An 18562-nucleotide genomic window follows, 5' to 3' on the forward strand; every position below is an offset into this window, starting at 1 on the left:
AAAGCCAGCCTGAGTGACAGAAGATGGTGGTGGCGCACTCCTTTAGTCCCAGCACTCGGGAGGCAGAGGCAGGTGGATCTCTGTGAGTTAGAGGCCAGCCTGGGCTACAGAGTGAGTTCCAGTACAGGCACCAAAACTACACAGAGAAACCCTGTCTCGAAAAACCAAAACCAAACCAAACCAAAACAAACAAACGAACAAAACAAAAACAAAACCCAAACAAACAGACAAATAAAAAACCCAAAGAGGGGCTGGGGAGATAGATGGCTTACCAGGGAAAGTGCTGGTGACCTGGGTTCAATCCCTGGAACCCACAGAAACATGGAATGGGAGAACTGACTCCACAGAGTTGTCCTCTGACCTCTGCATGTACACATGCCACGGTGTGTGCACACAAAAACATCATACACACATGCACAGTAATAGATATGTTAATAAAATTTGTGAAACGAAAAGCCCCTTCCCTAAACCCAAGGGGGTTTTGGCTTAACAGGTTCAACCCCTTGCACCAAGCAAAACCAACCATATTAACTTTCTCAGTTGCATATATGGAAAATAAAATAACTATGCCAAAACGCCATGGGTCTGCGATCTTGTTGTAAGTAGTCCTAAGTAGGGGTACATCGATGGTATAGGAAACAGGTGAATCTCAGGAGTCGGGAGTCCAGTCTGGAGATCTCTAGATTCAGGGTACAGCCCCAGTCTTGACTTTATCACTTATAATTTGGTCAAGGTAGGTAACTTCTCAGTTCTCCCTCACCTGTAAACTGGGGAGAACACTCCCTACCTTTTAGGGCCACCAGGGGGCTAAATTAGTAAGTCTTGTGCACTAAAATGCTTTATTTAAGACCTGGCATTTAATAGATGGTAAGTAGCTGGTCTTATTTTCAAAAAGGGGACAAGCTGGAATGGAAGGCGACAGAAACTTTTGCTTAGTATTTTGCCGCTTTTTTGTTTTTCAAATATAACCTAGGTTATGGACTTGTGAAAAAAAAAAAAAAGAAGAAGAAAAAATCCAAGCAGTCCCTAAAATAGATGATCAGGGAGAACACTAGACTGAAGAAGAAACATAACCACATTCATCTTTTCACAGCTGAGGAAAGTCCAGAGAGAGGTAACCTGAGAGTGACTTTTGGCCTTGGGCTAGAACACACCTGTACACCCTGGACACACGGGTCAAGGGAAAAAAGACACATGCATTGGACATTAGATATTAGACAAGACATTAGGGCTGGGACGTGGAACGGGCACAGAGTGATATACTCGGCCTTCTCCTGCTTGTTCTAGCCCACCTCGGTTGTTCTTTTTGTCTTTGTTTTCAAAACAGGGTTTCTCTGTGTAGCTTTGGAGCCTGTCCTGGAACTCGCTCTGTAGACCAGGCTGGCCTTGAACTCACAGAGATCTGCCTGTTTCTGCCTCCCGAGTGCCGGGATTAAAGGGGTGCGCCACCGCCGCCTGGCACCTCTGTTGTTCTTATGGGACCCAAGCCCTACCCATTTTCTTTGGCCATGTGTGACGGGTGGGTAGGTCACAAGTGTTAAGAACCCTGCTTGCACAGATGCATTTCCCCGCTTCTTGGTGCTTCCTACTTTCTCCCTGCAGCCTCCACACCTCAGTCAGGAAGTGACTTCAGACCAGCAGGATGCAGGTGGCTCCGGATAAGCTTCATGAAGTCACTGGTTCCTACACAATGAGCCGGAAGGCTAGAGCAGGGAGGGGAGAACCAGGACCATTGAAGAGGACTGGTGGACCAACAGTGACCTGAACACAGAATCCAAGTCCCCAGCCCCCCCCCCCTCTTCCCCCACAAACAGAAGCCCAGGACACACAGAGGGCACGAGAGGCTTCTTTATTCCAAGGATCTCACAGAAGCTAACATCTCACCCCGGCACTTCCCACATGCCCATCCCAGTCCGCCACACAGAAACCATAATACCTTCTCAATCTCTCCTCTGTTCCCACCCACCTTCAATTCTACATTCAGGTGACAGGAAAGAGAGAGAATGGCCTTCTCACCAGCCCTGAGCTGACTTAATTCTGGAAGCTCCGCCTTACAAATTCAAGTCTTCTTACCCAAGTCCTATCATCAGATAGGTCCCAGGGCAGCAAGAAGCAGGACTATAAATCAAGGCTCCCAAATATTGTCTAACATTCCAGACACTCCATCTAACCAGGGAACTCCATCCCTAACACTTTTATCTATATGGTCTACACCAGTAACTGCAGCCCTCAGCCAACCTCATCCACTAGCTGGCAACCTGTTCACATAGAAGGGGCCTTTGGCCAATCATCAACCAGTCTTTTAAAGCCTCGAAGCATGTAATTCCAAACACGAATCCTCCACTGACAACACATCCAGCATGGAACTCAGCCCCCTTTCTCTTCCCCTGTAAAGTCCAATACATTCACTGGTCTCAGACAGGAATGTAGTGGGAGAAGACTGAGTCACAGACTCAGGTTCCCAGGTAAGAAAACTACCAAGCACCCATAAAAGAGGAAAGTTTTGTAATCTGGACACTTTCCAGAAGCTGTCCAAAAACACATTCAAAGACAAAGGGGCATATTGAACCCTAAGGAACATTCCAACCCAGCTGCTCATGCACTAAAGGATGGGTCAGACTTGCATTCAGGGTTAGGAATGTCATTAATTCTCTGGAGGTCATAACATTCTTAGAAACTGGACAGATAAGAACAGGTCGTAAAATCTCTGGTACAGATCTTTAGTTCTCTCCCCATGGAGATCCTAACTCAGCCCCAGTGGGGATCACGGGCCCAACTCAGACCCTGAGGCAGGCTCTGTCTGAGATGGACACAGTGCATTCAAACCCAGGTGGATAGCTCAATGGAACAGTTTAGATGGTATGCCTTGTTGCAGGAAAGACTACCCACATCCATTTAGAATGAGGAGGAGGAGGAATCCAGCCCCCACTTCCCCAACCTTCAGGAGGAATTTATCATCTCTATTTTGTGTTCATCAAAAAAGCTTCCCACCACCCTCCCAGACCTGGAAGGTTTCTCTTTATGACTAGCCTGCTACAGGAGTTGCACCATCGGAATACCAGAGAGGATTCCTTACCCAACCTTCCATGTTCTCGGGGTTTGCCCCAGGAAAGCTGAAGGTTGCAGTCCTAGAACTGACGGACAAACCAACAGGCAGACAGACAGAAAAGGGACAACTCCAGAGAGAAAAGTCACCACAAAAACAAAGGAGAGAGCCAAGTGCAAAGACACCCTGCCAGCAGAGCGGCGCCCTCACCCTCTGTGTTTCGGGTCACTTTTGATCACACTTGGGGAAGAGGCAAGTCGGAAATGCAAACAGAACAAAGGCCCTGTGCCGCCCACAGGCCTTAATAAATTATATTTACAGACAAACCATTTGAAATGGGGAGGGGGGCAACAGTTCCCTTGAAGAGAGCAAGTCCGCTGTGTCTCTCTTTTTCCCCAGCCCCTAGCTACCCAATCTGGATTGTGAGGAAGAGGTTTTGACCAGCAAAACGGAGACAGATCTAGCCAGGATCTGCCACCCCTGCTCTCCCCAGTACAAAATTAAGGTGACAGAAGTTTCTGACACCAGAGTGGCCTGGCACACTCCCATATTAAGCCAAGTCAGGGAAGCCAAGCCTGGGCCTGGAGCTTTTGCAGCGCCCAGGGAGCAAGCATGGTTCAGGTGGGGGGAGGACTCAGCTATGGCCCCCCGAGGATGTGGTAGCGCACTTTCGTGTTGGTAGCGGCCCCGTGTTTCTGACGCAGGTGCAGCCGTAGTTGACTCTTGTGCCGAAAATGCAGGCCGCAGGGGTCGCACTGTGGGAGGACAGGTCTGTTAGGTCCCCACCCTTTCACAACCACCTTTTGGTTGGGGCGGGAAGGGGAACTGTCCAGCTCTCTGCGGACAATCAGCCCTTTAGCATTCACACCCAGAGTTCCCCCGGGGCGCCCAGGAGATAGGGCCTAGCCTTTCTTAACAAACGCATCAACACCTGTTAGCCCCTTAGGACAACAATTACCCCACCTCCCTCCGCAGTCCAAGCCCCTGATTCACTCGGACGCTTTTCCAAGGAATCTAGCCCTGGTGGCCAGACCAGGCCCCTGCCTGCGTACGTGGGGGATAACGGCGGGGCCGTGTAGGGTACCCACGTGGTACGGCTTCTCCCCCGTGTGGATGCGCACGTGGCTTTTGAGGGTCTGTAGGTGGCGGAAGCGGGTTCCGCAGGTGGGGCACGGATAGGGCTTCTCTCCGGTGTGGATCAGCACGTGTGCGCGTAGGTGCGCCACCTGAGGAGGGGCGGAGCCTTGAGATCGCCTCCGGGAGGGGCGGAACCCTCAACGCTCCTCCCACTTGCCTGCCAGCCCTCTCCCAACCTGGACGAATCGCGAGCCGCAGGTCTCACACTTGTATGGCTTCTCTCCAGAATGGATGCGGCTGTGCGTTTTTAGGTTAGCTGGTCGGTTAAAACGTGCTCCGCAGATGGAGCAGCGGTAGGGTTTTTCTCCTGCAAGCAAGGAGGAAGACAGTCAGATCATCGCCTTAAGAGAACGGTGGGCATGAAGACCAAGGGCCCCTCCTACCTGTGTGCACCGTGCGGTGACTAGCCAGGTTGCCCTTATAGCGGAAGGCAGAGCGGCACAGCTGGCATTTATAGGGCTTGTCCTCGTCCCCCGGAGCTAAGGAGTCCAGCCCCGATGAGCAACCAGCCACAGTCTCACAGTTCTGGCAGCTGAAAAACTCACCTCCTGGGAAGGGTGGAGAGCAATGATAACCTTAGTTTTTATTCATTGAGGACTCCCAGGTACCAGTGGGTCCACAACAGTACACTAATAGGATCTGTTTGCCTCTTTAACCCCTAATTTACTGTGAAGGTACTGGGGACTCACTTGGCTTGCTCACGGCCGTATAGTCTGTAAGACAGTTAGTAGCATGCTTATAATTTTTCGATGGTAGTGACAGTATGTGGAGGTTCTTGCAAGTGGGTGGAGGTTTCTGTTCCTCTCCTTTCTTGCCTCACTCTGGGTGACGCACTGCCAGAGAGGCCCTGCCAAACTCGGGGCAGATTGTTCAGTCCTGGATTGGGCTAGGCCAGAACTTCCCAAACTATGCTGCTCCTTGGAAGTACATGCAGAACTTAATTTTTTTTTTTTTTTTAATGATTGGTCGCCACTCAGATATTCTGACTGATGAGGTGAAAACTTCACAGAAGGGTCCAATTTGCAGTCAAATTTGGGAACTGTTAAACAGGTCTTTTCTGAGGTCTTTTGGTCCAGATTGACCTGGAACAGCCACAGGAGAGAAGCCAGAAGAGAAAGAATGGATCTTACCTGGTGGTGGGTGAGGCTGCTTAGAAGTTGATCCAGAAGTCTCTTGAGCCCCGGGTGTGAAGAGGCAGGGGGTATTTGCTGGAGCTCCACATTTGAATCGCGCAGTGGTAGTGGCTAGAGATAGCCTAGGCAGATGGTAGGGGCCATAGAAAAGGTTAGGGATTAACCTACACACACATACACACACACACACACACACACACACACACACACACACACACACACACACACACGGGCGTTCAGGGGTGGGGATGGGGGGGAGAATGCTGCTTTTTTTCCTGGAAAATATGGACCTATATCTTCTGGAAGGGAGCTAATGTTAATCAATAAGCCACATCCCCTCTGGCCTCTGCCAGCTCCCTGAGGTGGGCTAGTTTCTCTGAAATCCACCCCCAGATTGCTCCTCAATGACACCCTCAATGGCTCTGCCTCCTAGAGTAGGTCAGCCTCTAAAACTCTTGAGAGCTGCAGATTCTCTACCTGCTCTGGAGACCAGGCATGGGTCCTTCTTCGCTGCTGCTGCTGCTGTTGCTGGAGGCTTCGTCTCCACTAGGGAGCCTGGCTTGGGGGCAAGGTTGACCAGAGCTCTCCCCAACCGGGCTCCCTGCTTGTGAAGTCTGAGAATTTAGCACAATAAATTTGTACTTTTTCCAGTTGCAGGCCTTAGGGTCTGGGCTGGCTGGACTCGGGGAGCCTTGGCTGCAGCTTCGAGACTCAGTAGGGGGGTCTGGGTGTCCTTCTGAGCGCCTGGGACTACCTGGTGGAGGGGCTGTCGGCGGGCTTGGGGGTTCTGCCTCCAGGGGTCGCAGGGAGATGCCTAGAGGTTCATAGCTAGAAAAGGTATGATGGCCATTAACACCGTTTCCTAATCATTGCTTTTGCCCATAATCCCCGGAGCACCACTTCCACAGAGAACACAAACCCCGTGGTTCATTCACCTGGCTTGGATGAAGCGGTGGCATGCTTGGACCACATGTTCCATCTGCAAATAAGTGGCGGCCGCAAGGACAGCTGGCGCAGTGGCTGGAGAGAGGCGAAGCCTTGACGTGTACATGAAGTCCAGAAGCGGAGCAAAGCCTCTGGCTTCTGGCCCCCCAGGCAGAGAGAGTACATCCACTCCGACTCCTGCTCGGCCTCGGAAAATTGAATAGAAGAAGCCACTGGAGAGGGACGATTGGGCCATGTTAGGAACCGGGGGACCAAAGGTGACACAGGACACTTTAGAGTCTTGCTTCCCCACTAGCACTGCTGCCCCAAGTCCTGGATGCTCCCCCATGCTTCTCTTTTCCTTGGCATGCCCTCCCCTCTGCCTCCCCAATTCTGGATTACAGGTGTGGGCCACTATCCCCGACTTCCCTCGTGCGTTGGATTGCCTCTCCACGGCCTTGTGACTCTGTTCTCTACCCAGTCAGTCCCAGGACCCCTACCCCCTCGAACCTGCAGGCGATAAGAACTGCCTTGTGTGCTCTTAGGGGTTGCCCGCCAACCAGCAGCGTGACGTCAGTGAGGATCCCGCGCAGGCGCAGCTCATTCAGATTGCCAAGCACGTCGGAGGAGTGGCGCGTGAACTCTCGGACGTAGCCCAGCGCTCCCTCTGGAGCCGCTGGGGAACCCATAGCGACCCAGGCCTGTGCCAGCCACGGAGAAAGTTAGGGGATCCAGGCATGCCTAAGACACATGCTCTTTTCTGCTGGTGCTTCCTTCCCGGGGTGCCCCTAGAGTCAAAGCCATCAGATAGCCGGCCCAGCATCACCAGCCCCACTTAATTCATCTCGTTCACCTCGCCCTCAGCGGTCGCTTCTTTCCCTTTGCTGGATCGCAGAGCTCTTGAAGCAGGTTAGAAATTCTCGTACCTCCGCCTGAAGGGCGAGCGTGAGGACTTCCGCACCCCCGCCAGCAGTGCGTTGTTGGTTCGACTCTAGCTACCTCATCCATTACCTTCCTTTTCTCTGCTGTCCCGCGCGCCTGGGTCCCAGGTACCAGACCTTGCCTGGGGACCACATATGATCTGCAGCCCACACCCTTCCACGCCCATGCGACTCCTATCTCTAGATCCCATACTCCCCAATCTCTTTTTAGCATACTTTCTGGGATTCAAGTCTTATTACCATCGACAAACCCCAGCCCACTTTGGGGACCCAGAAGTCTGATTTCTTCAAGGTCTGGTTCTTACCCCTGTCCTGCAGGGGCTGCGGCTTCTCTCCTCGAGGGGGGCGGGGTCTCTCTTCTCTTTCGGCCTCGGCTCCTTTATCCGGCCGGGATGTCGGGGGCGGGGGTAGAGGTGGGGTGAACCCGTGGGTCCGTATCCTTCCTTCCTCTTTCGCTCTCCAGATGGTGAGCCCGGGGCGGGGTCTCTGTCTTAAACGCTGTGTCTCAGAATCGTGGGGTGGTCGTATCGTGGGTGGGTGGGTGGGGGGCTTTGGTTTATTAAACGAGCACCCGAGGATGAGGATATTAGAACTGGGGAGGAGGTTAGTGATGTGGAAGGTGGTAATATGGGAGCCTTGTGTCGTCGGAGGACCGGGGACAGCGAGAATTGAGTTTTGGGTTTTGGGTTTTGGAAGAGGGTGCCAAGAGCCTGTTGAAGGAGAAAGGAAATACCGTAAAACTCCCCTTTCCAATGTACTGGAATCGGGGAGAAAATAGAGAGCCCAAGAGGTATCGGGTTTGGGCAGGCGGTAGTGGACTCCCGAGGGCGCTCAGACAGTGGGAAAAGGAGGCGTGATTGACAGGCAGGGTCCACAAAAGGAGGGGCTCTGACCAGGCGGGGTAAGGAGAGGGCGGATATGATTTCTAGTTCGTTTCCTTCCATTGTCCTGCGACCGGACGGCTCCTGCAGCTGCTTCCCCTCGAGGAGGTGGGGAAAGCCCCGGGTGGGGACCCAGAGACGTTCGGGAGACCTAGGCGTCCGGCCTCTTCCTCCAGACTCTCTCCTGAACCCTTTTAGGGATCCAGAGAGACAGACTCCCTCCCAAAGCCCTGCTGCTCTCGGTCAGTCCTAGCTCACTAGGGCCTCGAGCACCCGCCGGTCGGCTGCGCTTAGAGTCTGGCGGGACGCCGGGGTCCAGCGCGGCAAGGAGGCAAAGCTCGGCAATGTCTGCATCCTTCCACGAGGGGGCGGACGAGCACTAGCCTCGCTTCGCCCCTAGGTCTCCTCCCGGCTGGGGATGTGCTCAGACCAGGGAGCTGGACGCCTTCAGTCTGGGCCACCACCGAAACCTTCCGCTGCCTTCTCTTTGCGAGAGTTTATTCTGCACCTCTGTCTCTTAGTGGGGCACTTAGGTAGAGGGCGGAAGAGTTAGGGTCTCCGAAGGAAACTCAGGCTGGAACTCTTGTGGAATTGGCCTTGGAATGAGGGGAGTGGTTGGGACGAGGAGTAGGGTCTTGAGCCTGGGAGCACGGGACTGTCTTTTCTAATTAGATAGGCGTGAATTTTTAGTGAACATTAATATGAACGTTGGGTGGAGTAAACAAAGACAGGGTTGAGGAGAAAGGGAGGAAGAACCCGAACCCGGTAACCTTACTTTAAGTACTCCATCCAGGAGACAGGCAGGGACCACACCCTTAGATTTTGTTTGGGGAGCCTTGTGGTACAGGAGGATGAGGTTTTGCTTGAAGAAGAGGGGCTAGAGCTGAGCCCAGGGGCAAAGCAGGAGCTCTTTGGTTATGGCGTCAGGGGCATATGTAGCTGACCAGGAATGAAGGAGCACTGGCCATGGAGCTGCAGAAGTAGGCCTGAGGCCTCTCCCTTCCGTTGGGGGGGGGCGTTTTTTGTTTGTTGTTTTTGAGCAGACAGACACACAACAAACAAAACAGCAGATCAACTGACATTTGGGGATAACCTAAGGATTCTGGATGAAGATGTGTCTTTACTTTGTCAGGGTTATTTTGGTCTCTATCCGATTTTTAACCTCCAAATTCGAGGTGAAAATACCAAGGGCTCCTCCCTTTGATGTCAGGATGGAGTTAGGTATGTGGTCAGTTTTGGGGTGCTGCTTGCCATAGGATGTTATTATAGTCCACGGGGCCTGTTTTTTAGTCTTGAGAGCTAATAGCAAGCCGGAAGTGTGGGACTGGGTTTTAAAGGTTGGGGGTGGGATTCTGATGACCATGATTTTGAGACTGTCCATCTCTGTTGTTTTGGTCTCCTGGGAGATCCTTCCGAATGCTCTGTGTTTCAAGGTTTAGAAGAGATTGTTTGGGGACATAAAATTCAATTTGGAGCTTTTTAGAAAGCATACATTGAGGTGGGGGCAGAGCAGGAAGCTAGGAGCAAGTTCGAAGGCTTTTGTAGCTGAGGACTTGTTTGGGGGGCAGTTTTATATCTGAATCTTGTGGAAGCTCATTTTGAGGGGAGGGTATTCCTGTGTACATGTTTAGGTATGAAACTCTTCTAGGGGGAGAGACTGTGAGAACACTCCCCCCCCGAGAAGGATAGTTTTGGGGTGTCCAGTTTTGGGGTGTCTTGTCACCTTTGGTGACGCGGAGATAGATCTTAAACTGAGATCAGTCTGGAAGCTCACCTATTCTAGAGCACATTTCTGGTTTAGGTTGTCTTTTGCTGATGGCCCCCTCTTGCCCCAGATTCCAGAAAGTTCTATTTTAGTGAACCCCCAAATAAGCCAAGGGTTTGAAGGGAGAAGCCTGGGAAAAGCAGTATGTTTCATCATAGACTTATTAGGATATGGCTTACTGAGCTGAGGGGGAAGAGGTGGCTTCACACTCTGAACCCCGATTTCTTACGGAAGAAAAAAAAAATCAGTTTAGAGGAAAACGAGGTGACTCGTTTAAAGTGGGTGCTTCTGACCAAGGTAGTGTTGCTGAAACTGACAAGGAGCGGCTGAAGTGGGCTACAAGGAGCTGATTCTTGCACCCTGGTTTTTTAGGATAAAAGCCCCAAACAGAAAGCAGACTAGGAATGAGGGTGAGCTGAGGGGGAGGGGTCCCCAACGGCAGCAGGGGCTAGAGGGTAAGCCAGGCCAGATATTCCCGCCTAGGTCCCTGTTCTCTTCGGCTCTCCTCCCCTCTCTCCCTCCCACCGCCCACCCCCCCAACCCAAGGAAAAAAAAAAACCTGCCTGTGCAATAGCAATGGCAGATTCCAGTCCTCCAGGCTTTCCTAAACCACCACCGAGACCAGCCAGGGGGGAGGGGAGGGGAGGGGAGGATCGGGCTTTCCTGCTTCCTTGAGACAGGGGCAATGAGCTTGACCTCTTGGCCCCTAGCCCTCTAAAGAGTGTCCCCCGGTCTGGAAGCCAGGTGTCCTGGACCCCAGCCCCCCAGCGGGGGGGGCCTGGAGACACGGGGAGGAGGGAGGAGGGAGGGAGTGACTTCCAAAATTGGCATCGGGACAGAGCAGGGCTGGCGGGAGGCAGGAGAAAGACAGAATTTTCCTGGAAAAACGGGGGTATCTAAGGACCCCAAATTTGGGTAGCTAGTCCAGGACCGTCTTCCCAACATCCTAGATTTTTTTGGGATTTTTTGGGGGCCCCGGGACCCCTCTAGATGGGGTGAGGAATGTAGTGTTGGGGGAACCTGACTGGGGCATTGCAGTGCAGCTGCCTCTCCCGCCGAGTTGGAGACGGATGGGCTGGGACGGGTTTTGGGGGGGGTGTCCCCAGTTCTGACTGGGAGTGGAGGAACCCCTCCAGAGCTCTCTTGTGGGGGTCCCCCTCCCCAGGGCACCCCCCAGTCCTTGAGCCAGCTGAGAGGAAGGAGGCCAGCGATGCGACTGGGCGACTCTTTTCTCCTGCACCCCAAAATGTGAGGGATGCACCCCCAAATTTGCTCCTTTCAAAATAGGGGACCAGGATCTCAGGGGAAAGTAGCTGAGGTAAGTGGGGAGGAAAGTGTCCCCTGTTTTCAGGAGAGACGTGGCGGTTGGGGGGGAGGTTTGGAGGTGCGTGCTGGGGTGGGGTTGGGCTCTGTAACTCTTGGAATTGGGGGGATGACCAGAGAACCTTTCTCTTGTACCCCTAAGATGCAGCCCCCCAGATTGAAACCAAAGCCTGAGACTTGAGAGCCTCCCAATATCCCCAGACATTAGGATAGTGTTTGATAATTTTTACCCCCACAAAAGCTTTGCTGAGATGGGAGCTGGGTACAGCAGTTTTTTGGGGGGCTCTGGAGGGTCTAAGGAGCAGGAGGCCTTGGCAGAGCTGGATATAGAACAGGTAGTAGTCTTGGAGAGGGTCTGACATCCTCAGGGGGCCCTAAAAAGACTGCTTACACACACCATCTTAGATTTTTTTTGATTGCTAAGAGTTTTGGGGGTGTGTCGGAAGCTTGGTGGTGGTTAAGGGTGGGATGAGAGTTGGGAGATTAATATTTGGGTATTACAGAGTTTTTCGTTTTTAATTTCCAGAAGAAACTTTTGCCTCTGGGAGAGTCTTTTTAAAATCAAGTCTTGGACAGGAGGAAAAGGCTAAGGGAAGGCCTAGGGTTGGGGGTGGGGAGAGACATGTTTGTCTCTGCTTAAACGTGGCTCTCAGGGGTGGGCCTGCCTGCCTGGGCCTGGTGAATGGGCTAATGAGTGTTGCTGTAGGGGTGGGGCGTGGGTCTTGGGGGACCATGGGGAATGGCAGCAGCACTTGGGGTGGAATACTTGGCCCTGAGGTCCAGATGGGCTTCTTCCTGGGCTCTGTGGCTCCCCTTCCTCCCTGGCCTCCATTTCCTGTCTTTGGCCTCCATCTTGTGGCAGGCCCAGGGCCCAGGGTGACTTCCGGCCCCCCTCTCTCAACCGTGGTCCAGCCCCACCACCTCTGGACTGCCAGCTCCCAACCCTGCCGTCCTTGGCCTTGTCTCTTCTAGCATTTTCTCTTGGGTTCTGACCTAGGGAGGGAGGAGTGGACACAGAAAGCCTCAGGTCGGAGGCAGTCTGTTGGTCTTCCCTGGTCATTCTGTTCCCTCAGCCTCTATCCTCAGGATCCCCAGAGCTGAACTCCTCCAGAGGTGAACAGTGTGCCAAGCTTATCACACTGAACCCATCTCCCAGGGCCCTGCCCTCCCTATTGCCTGCTGAACTCCGCTTGCTGGGCCGTGTTTGCCATCCACACCTCCTCCATCCCCCCACTCCTGGGGGGGGGGTCTTCATGGCACCGCCTTGTGCTCTCTTCCTCTCAACCCACCCAAGTCCTGCTCCCGCCCCAGCAGCACACTGTGGTTTGTACGGCACTGTGGCCACGTCCAAACCACACTGTGGTGTTAGAGCGAGGGTAGGGGAGGCGCCGCTGAGGCCTGGCCCTGGGAGGCCACCCTGGAGAAGCAGCGCACCCACACCAAAAAAAAAAAAAAACCTGTCCGGGCTATTGTCGTGGAGTTCTGGCAGGGTGGGGCGGGGGAGTCCGAGACACCGGAAAGAGCCCCTCTGAAATCCCCAGGTGGTCTAATACCAGTGGTCAGCAGCCCTGGGAGTACGTCCTGGCCCCACGGAGCAGAGTGGGGCCTTTGTTGCCCACACCCAGCTCTCCTGGCTCTAGCAGCACAGAAATATTGGCACTGGGAAGTGAGTCTGCCAATACTGGCTGTGCTGCTCCTGGCAGGGTGGTGAGAGCTACTGAGAAGGGGCCGGGCGGAGGGGAGGGCAGGGGAGGAGAGGGGAGGCCAGGGGAGGGAGGGAGGGCAGCGGCAGCGGCATGCTGAGAGAAGTTTTTATTATAACTTTCTGTATAAAAATGTCCATCAGACGGAGGTCAGAGGATGAGGGCACAGGTTTGTCAGGAGCAAGGCGGACAGCTCCGGTGGCTTCCTGACCCTCTCTCACGCAGTCCTTGCTTAGAGTCCCAGGTGAGCCACAGGTCCACGGTGGACAGCCAGGGTCAGAGGTGGCGGGCTCAGCAGGAGAGGAGAGGAGCATCAGCAGCGGTCGAGAGAAGGCCAGAGTCCAGGGTCAGGCTGTCTGGAACAGGAAGTCAAATGGACCGAGATGGAGCAAGCCCGGAGTATGGTTCCGAGAAAGCCTCACCTCCTCAAACATCGTATTACTAACTGGCCCATCCCCCTGCGCTGAGTGTCTTCCCTTCTGAAGCCCTTGCACGGGAAAGGGGGGGCTTCTGCCGGGACCCCCCCCTGCCATCCAGGTGAGTGCTTCTTCCCCACCCCAGCCATGGGGGAGGAGGAGGAGGACTCCTACCCTGGTCAAAGTTGAGTCTCTTGGCTGGAGGAGTTTCTCCCAGCCCTTCTACATCCACCAGGTCACTGTTGGCGTCCGAGTCGTTCAGAGCACTGAGTGTCACATCTGGGGGGGCACAGGCTAGGTTCTAGGTTTCCTGACTGCTTTCCCTCCTCCCGGTTCTCCAAAGCCTCATGCTCTACACACCCCTCTACCCGGTCTGGAATCACCACAGAGTCCAGAGGAGCGACCTGTCCTTTGACCCAGGCCCAGTTCTCTCACGGAGTCTCAGACAGGACCTTTAACCCCTCCCCTGGGCAGCAACTCCACAGCCCTCACCAGCCTTTTGTTTCTTTAGGGGAGGACCCCCAGCTTCGGGGACACTGGAGCTGCTGGGGGGAGGGGCGGTTGGAGGTGAGAGGACCCCAGATGTCATCTTCTTGGGCCCTTTCTTCGGTGACTCAGTTGGAAGAGGGATGCCAGAGTCTTCATATACTTTTCGCTTTACAGTGGTCTTTATCTGAGCCCTGAAGATAAGAGACAGCAGATTAGGGAGACTCATCAGAGAAGCCGAGGGGAGAGGGGAGGAATAATGGACCACTCTGAAGGAATTCTAGTTCTTCACAAATATCCAGATCAAGGCCCTAATCCATGTGACATAAGGGTGCCCCCCCCACTCAGCAGCTTTGTACCCCCTTAGGGCTAATGGGTTATGAAGAACAGAGTCCCTGAACAGAGCAGCCAGAAAGGCCCTTTTCATGATCCTCTGGGAGAGATGTATGGATGTACAGGGCCACCAGGTATGTTGTGGTGACAGAAAGGTCGACTGAGACTTTTTTATGGATCCTGATCAACTAACTAGTCCAGAATGCATCTCTGGAAATACTCGTCTCAAGGATTTATATAAAGAGCTAGGGAACCCTCATCATCAAATACACCCATTAAGTATCTGGGCACCTGAAAATAAAATTCTCTGAAGGTCCTAATTAACACTGCATTTCCTGAACTTCCGACCAATTGCCACAATTATTATATTCTTTCAGTCTTCAAGGAAATGCTTTAAAAAAAAAAAAAAAACAACTAGCAACAAAGTAGGAAAGATGCTGAGCTGGGGGTTCTGAGAAAGAACAATGGGTAAGGAGAAGAAAGGTGCCCACCCCTCCCCTTTCTCTGCCAGCCACCCTCCCTCACACTGTCCGTTCCTTGATGACACAGCTGATGTGATTAAGATCGTCCCCAAATCGCTTCACAGCAGCCCTCAGCATCTCTATCTCCGTCTCCGTCCACTTGGCACTGTCGGAAGGGGAGAAGGGTGATAGCAAAAATGGAAGGAGGGGTGTGTGGAGCCAGCCCACAGGCTATTCCGTCCACAGCCAAGTAGCCTCTCCCCCTAGTCTCCCGGGCACCTTTCAAAGATTGGTAAGGAGGACCTCCTTAAGAAAAGCCCTGGGACAAACCGCTAGCCACATGAAACTGCATCCAGAGCCACTTGAAATCATCTCTTTTCATCATGCACCAGCTGCTACAAACAACCCACAGAAACCAATGCAACAAGCAGGGGGGGGGGGCTTACAAACAGAACCCTTGAAAGATGTGTAGCAACACTCTGAGGGATTGATTCCACAAGGCTTGGGGTGGGTGGGAGACAGTATGTCGGTTTGCAGCGGGGGGGACTGTGGACCTGGTAGTATCTTCAACCTGTCATTCACTAATTCAACAATGATCCAACAACTACGCTGCGCTGGGCCAAGCAGCACAGAGGAATTCATAAGATCTCCCTGCGCTAGAGAGGGTCGTGTCTGTGACCGGATCCAAGCGACTGCTCTCGGCGTCCAGGTCCCAGGCTGGCCTCACGTACCCGGCAGGGGAAGAGTCCGACACTGGATGCAGCTGCATCGTCAGCTCCCCGAGCTTCGTGAAGGCGGCGCCGGCCGCGGAGAAGATCTCCCCAACCTAGGGGCGGAGCAGCATTACGGGGGGCCGGCAGCGCGCCGTCCCACCCCAGCCTCCGATCAGCCCGCCCCCCGCCCAGCGCGCACCAGCCGGGAGCCAGGCAGGGGGCCCACCCTCCCGTGGCCGCCAGGGAGCGCAGTCCGCGAGGGAGGTCGAACCTTGGTGGACGCTGACGTCATGGCCCCGCGCACCTCCTCACGGAGACGCTCCGCCGCCGCCGCCACCACGCGAGCTGGAAACCACGGAGAGCCGGGCGGCCGGCCGCTCTGGCTCCCGCGCAGGAAGTCCCGCCCTCCTCGCCGCCGATTGGCTGACACCCGACCTCCCTCCTTTCCCTCACCCCTCCCCGTCACTCCGGTCGCCTCGCTGCGCGGAGGAAGACGCGATGGAAGACGTCGCCTCACTTCCGGCTGGCTTCATTCTACTTCCGTCGGAGGGACGGGACTCCTCGAAGAGGCTAGGCTCAAGTCTTTCCAGCCCGGGCCCGCCCCCTCCCTGAAAGCACAGACACCGAGCTCAGGAGAACCGCTGCTTTTTTTTTTTATTGTGGTTCAGGATAGGGCGCGGTCAGCACCGGCCCCCTCCGGGGTTTGCAGGGCCCGGGATGCGGTCCTGCCGGGGGTAACTCGGCCCCGGAGGACGCCAGATCGGGGGGGGGGGGGGGGACGGGACAGACGGGCCGAGGAGTCCTTAAATAGAGACTGGGGTGGGGTGGGGAGGGAGAGCCGGGCCGCGCTCTAGCGCACCATGTATTCCTTTCGCTTATTGAGCCGAACTTGGCAGAAGGAGAAGCCGCCGAGGAGGAGGTAGAGGCCGGCGGCGATGAAGCAGTTGTAGCTGACCTGCTCGTACAGGCTGTATATGTTCTGAGGGCCGTTCCTGGAGGGTGGCGAGTAAGCAGGGACATGTCAGTCACCCAGCATCCAATACGCACGCAGTACTGTGCACCAGACACCATGCTAAACGCCTTGACGTCTCTAATAGTCTTCCTGACAACCATACGGGATGAGTTCTATCATGGGATCCATTTTGCAGAAGTAGATGAAGGCTCAGGAAGGCCAAACATTGGAACAGGCCACATCTAAACTGGTGGGCTTGGGGTGGCCACGGAAGCCTAGCTTGCAAGACTGCTCCTAAAATGCATTTTTTTCTTTTTTCTTTTTTTTTTTTTTTTTTTTTTTTTTGGTTTCTCGAGACAGGGTTTCTCTGTGTAGCTTTGCGCCTTTCCTGGGACTCACTTGGTAGTCCAGGCTGGCCTCGAACTCACAGAGATCCGCCTGGCTCTGCCTCCCAAGTGCTGGGATTAAAGGCGAGCGCCACCACCGCCCGGCCTAAAATGCATTTTTTAAAAACATTTTTTAGTGCTGGGGACTGAAACTAGGTCCTTGCATGTTAAGCCCACGTTTGCCACTGAACTCCTTTATAGACAGCAGCTCTCTTCTTGCAGTCCCCCAACTTAAGGCCATAAACGTCCAGCCATTAGCGGTGTCTCCCACATAATTCTGAGCCCAGGCCCTGCTACTTCTCATCTGCGCCCAGGCTCGCCTAAGTCCCCGACCACTTACTCAAAATCTTTCTCCGTGAAGGGAACGTCCTCAATTAACACAGCGGAATGGACATTGAAAAATATCCCGAGCATTATCTGGAAGAACAAAGGTATAGGTAGGTAGGTTGTCAAATTCCGGCACCTTACCTCTTGGTGGCTCCCTAAGCTCCTCCCATTTCTAATGTTGGCCCAACACTTGCCCCTTAGATAACCAGAAAGGACTAGGAGCAGGGTGGTTGCAGCTGGATTCGGACTCAGCCATCTGGAGTAGGGCATGAGGTAGGACACTGGGAAGAGTGGCTGGGCACAAGGGGGGTATAGCAAACAGCTCTCCAAGACGCGTCATTATCATGGGACCGGGCGGACGAGAGGAGGGAATCCCAGCATTTCATATTTCTGAATGTGAAGGCCGGTAGCGCCCTGGAGAAGAGCAAGCACACTTCTTCCTCGCCTCCCTCCAACTCAAGCATGTGTCGGGGGCCTAGCTCTTGTTTACCTTGAGGGGTCCGCAAACTTACCAGCGTTGGCTCCCATTCCCAGGGTCCTGCCCCCATCACCCTGTCGCTCTAGTTCCCCTTCCCCCCCCCCCCCCCGATCTAAGTTCCGTCTCGTTTTCCAGCGACTAGCTAGCCAGATCCTTAATCTGTCTGCCACTTCCAAAGGCCTGGGGGTGCCCGGCCTCCCAACCCGTCAACCCCGGAGCCCCTCAGGCCGGCTCCGATTCTCGGGGGGGGGGGGGGCAGCCCTCTCACCAACATGATCACTCCCCAGGCGCTGAGGACGATGCCGCAGGCGGCCAGCTTCGGCCCACAGCACAGGAGCGACGCCATGGAGGAAGGAGGGAGGGGTCGCTAGAGACAGAAGATCGAGGCGCAGAAGCGGCGGCAGGGAACCCTGGAGACGCCGGGGACAGGGAGCTGGATTTGGGGACTTGCGCGGCGCCGAGCGGCGGGGGCGTGGCCTTGGGCGCGGACCACTCTGAAGGGGCGGCGGGCAGAGAGCGCTGAGCCAGGCGGAGGGCCCAGCCTCGGGCGGAGGACGGGGGCCAGAATCCGAAGTGGCGACTCTCTAAGTCCTCCCTGATCTAGACAGTAGGGACGTGAGGGATGCAGGAACTGGGGCCGGGTGGTTCTTCCCCTTCACCTACCCCGTCTTGGAATGGAAGGAGCGGGCATCTCATGTGACCGACTTGGCAGGTCACATGACCAGGAACTAGCTTTAACCTGGCGTCAGGGAAGAATCTGGTGGGAATGAGCGCCGGCTGAGTTGAGTATTGGACTGTTCGGTTAGGTCGAGAAGCTCGGGATCGTCTAATTCCTCACCCCCTACACGCATCCCTTAGTCTCCAGTGGTCTTCTGTGAAGGGGGAAACGGTAAGCGAGATGGTGAGATTACTCGGCGTGGAGGTCTATCGCCTCTATCCAGGTCCCCCTTTCGAAAGATGCTTTGACAGTTGCAGAGGAAAGAGGAAGAGCCCCTACCTGAGGCTGAGCATCCTGCTTGGAGGACGGTTTTTAAATAGTTGAGGTCTTTTTGACCCTGGAAATGCTTCACTTGAAATACAGTATCGTTCTAATGCCACGTTCAGGGGAAAATATGGGGCTAGGAAAGCAGACTCATTGGACACGTTATGAAGACAAG

General features: G+C 54.3%; 3 protein-coding genes across 13 annotated transcripts; all 3 read right to left on the reverse strand.

The window, feature by feature from the left end:
- Positions 1–1830: 1830 nt before the first annotated feature.
- Bcl6b (BCL6B transcription repressor) lies at positions 1831–7569 on the reverse strand. 2 transcript variants are annotated; one of them, XM_015992272.3, is made up of 9 exons: positions 7487–7569; positions 6751–7028; positions 6252–6473; positions 5794–6144; positions 5314–5438; positions 4567–4731; positions 4360–4490; positions 4135–4272; positions 1831–3801 (listed from the first exon to the last, which is right to left on the reverse strand). In XM_015992272.3, exons 2-9 carry the CDS (start codon positions 6927–6929, stop codon positions 3685–3687), a joined length of 1428 nt encoding a protein of 475 aa, XP_015847758.1. In that variant the 5' UTR covers positions 6930–7028; positions 7487–7569; the 3' UTR covers positions 1831–3684. The 2 variants fall into 2 exon arrangements, with proteins under 2 accessions (XP_015847758.1, XP_006973454.1); XM_006973392.3 differs by having other exon boundaries at positions 6751–6941; positions 7487–7544.
- Positions 7570–12947: 5378 nt separating this feature from the next.
- Bacc1 (BPTF associated chromatin complex component 1) lies at positions 12948–15690 on the reverse strand. Of its 10 annotated transcripts, none has more exons than XM_006973386.4 (6): positions 15534–15689; positions 15281–15375; positions 14614–14715; positions 13762–13949; positions 13444–13548; positions 12948–13209 (listed from the first exon to the last, which is right to left on the reverse strand). In XM_006973386.4, exons 1-6 carry the CDS (start codon positions 15552–15554, stop codon positions 13145–13147), a joined length of 576 nt encoding a protein of 191 aa, XP_006973448.1. In that variant the 5' UTR covers positions 15555–15689; the 3' UTR covers positions 12948–13144. The 10 variants fall into 10 exon arrangements, with proteins under 10 accessions (XP_006973448.1, XP_076398862.1, XP_076398863.1 ...); XM_076542747.1 differs by having other exon boundaries at positions 15462–15656; XM_076542748.1 differs by having other exon boundaries at positions 12948–13205; positions 15462–15655.
- A 208-nt stretch (positions 15691–15898) lies between these two features.
- Rnasek (ribonuclease K) lies at positions 15899–17895 on the reverse strand. Its single transcript, XM_076542752.1, has 3 exons — positions 17674–17895; positions 16941–17017; positions 15899–16254 (listed from the first exon to the last, which is right to left on the reverse strand). Exons 1-3 carry the CDS (start codon positions 17749–17751, stop codon positions 16113–16115), a joined length of 297 nt encoding a protein of 98 aa, XP_076398867.1. The 5' UTR covers positions 17752–17895; the 3' UTR covers positions 15899–16112.
- Between the last annotated feature and the right edge of the window lie 667 nt (positions 17896–18562).

Source organism: Peromyscus maniculatus, chromosome 8, assembly GCF_049852395.1.
Source record: "Peromyscus maniculatus bairdii isolate BWxNUB_F1_BW_parent chromosome 8, HU_Pman_BW_mat_3.1, whole genome shotgun sequence".
Taxonomy (NCBI): domain Eukaryota; kingdom Metazoa; phylum Chordata; class Mammalia; order Rodentia; family Cricetidae; genus Peromyscus; species Peromyscus maniculatus.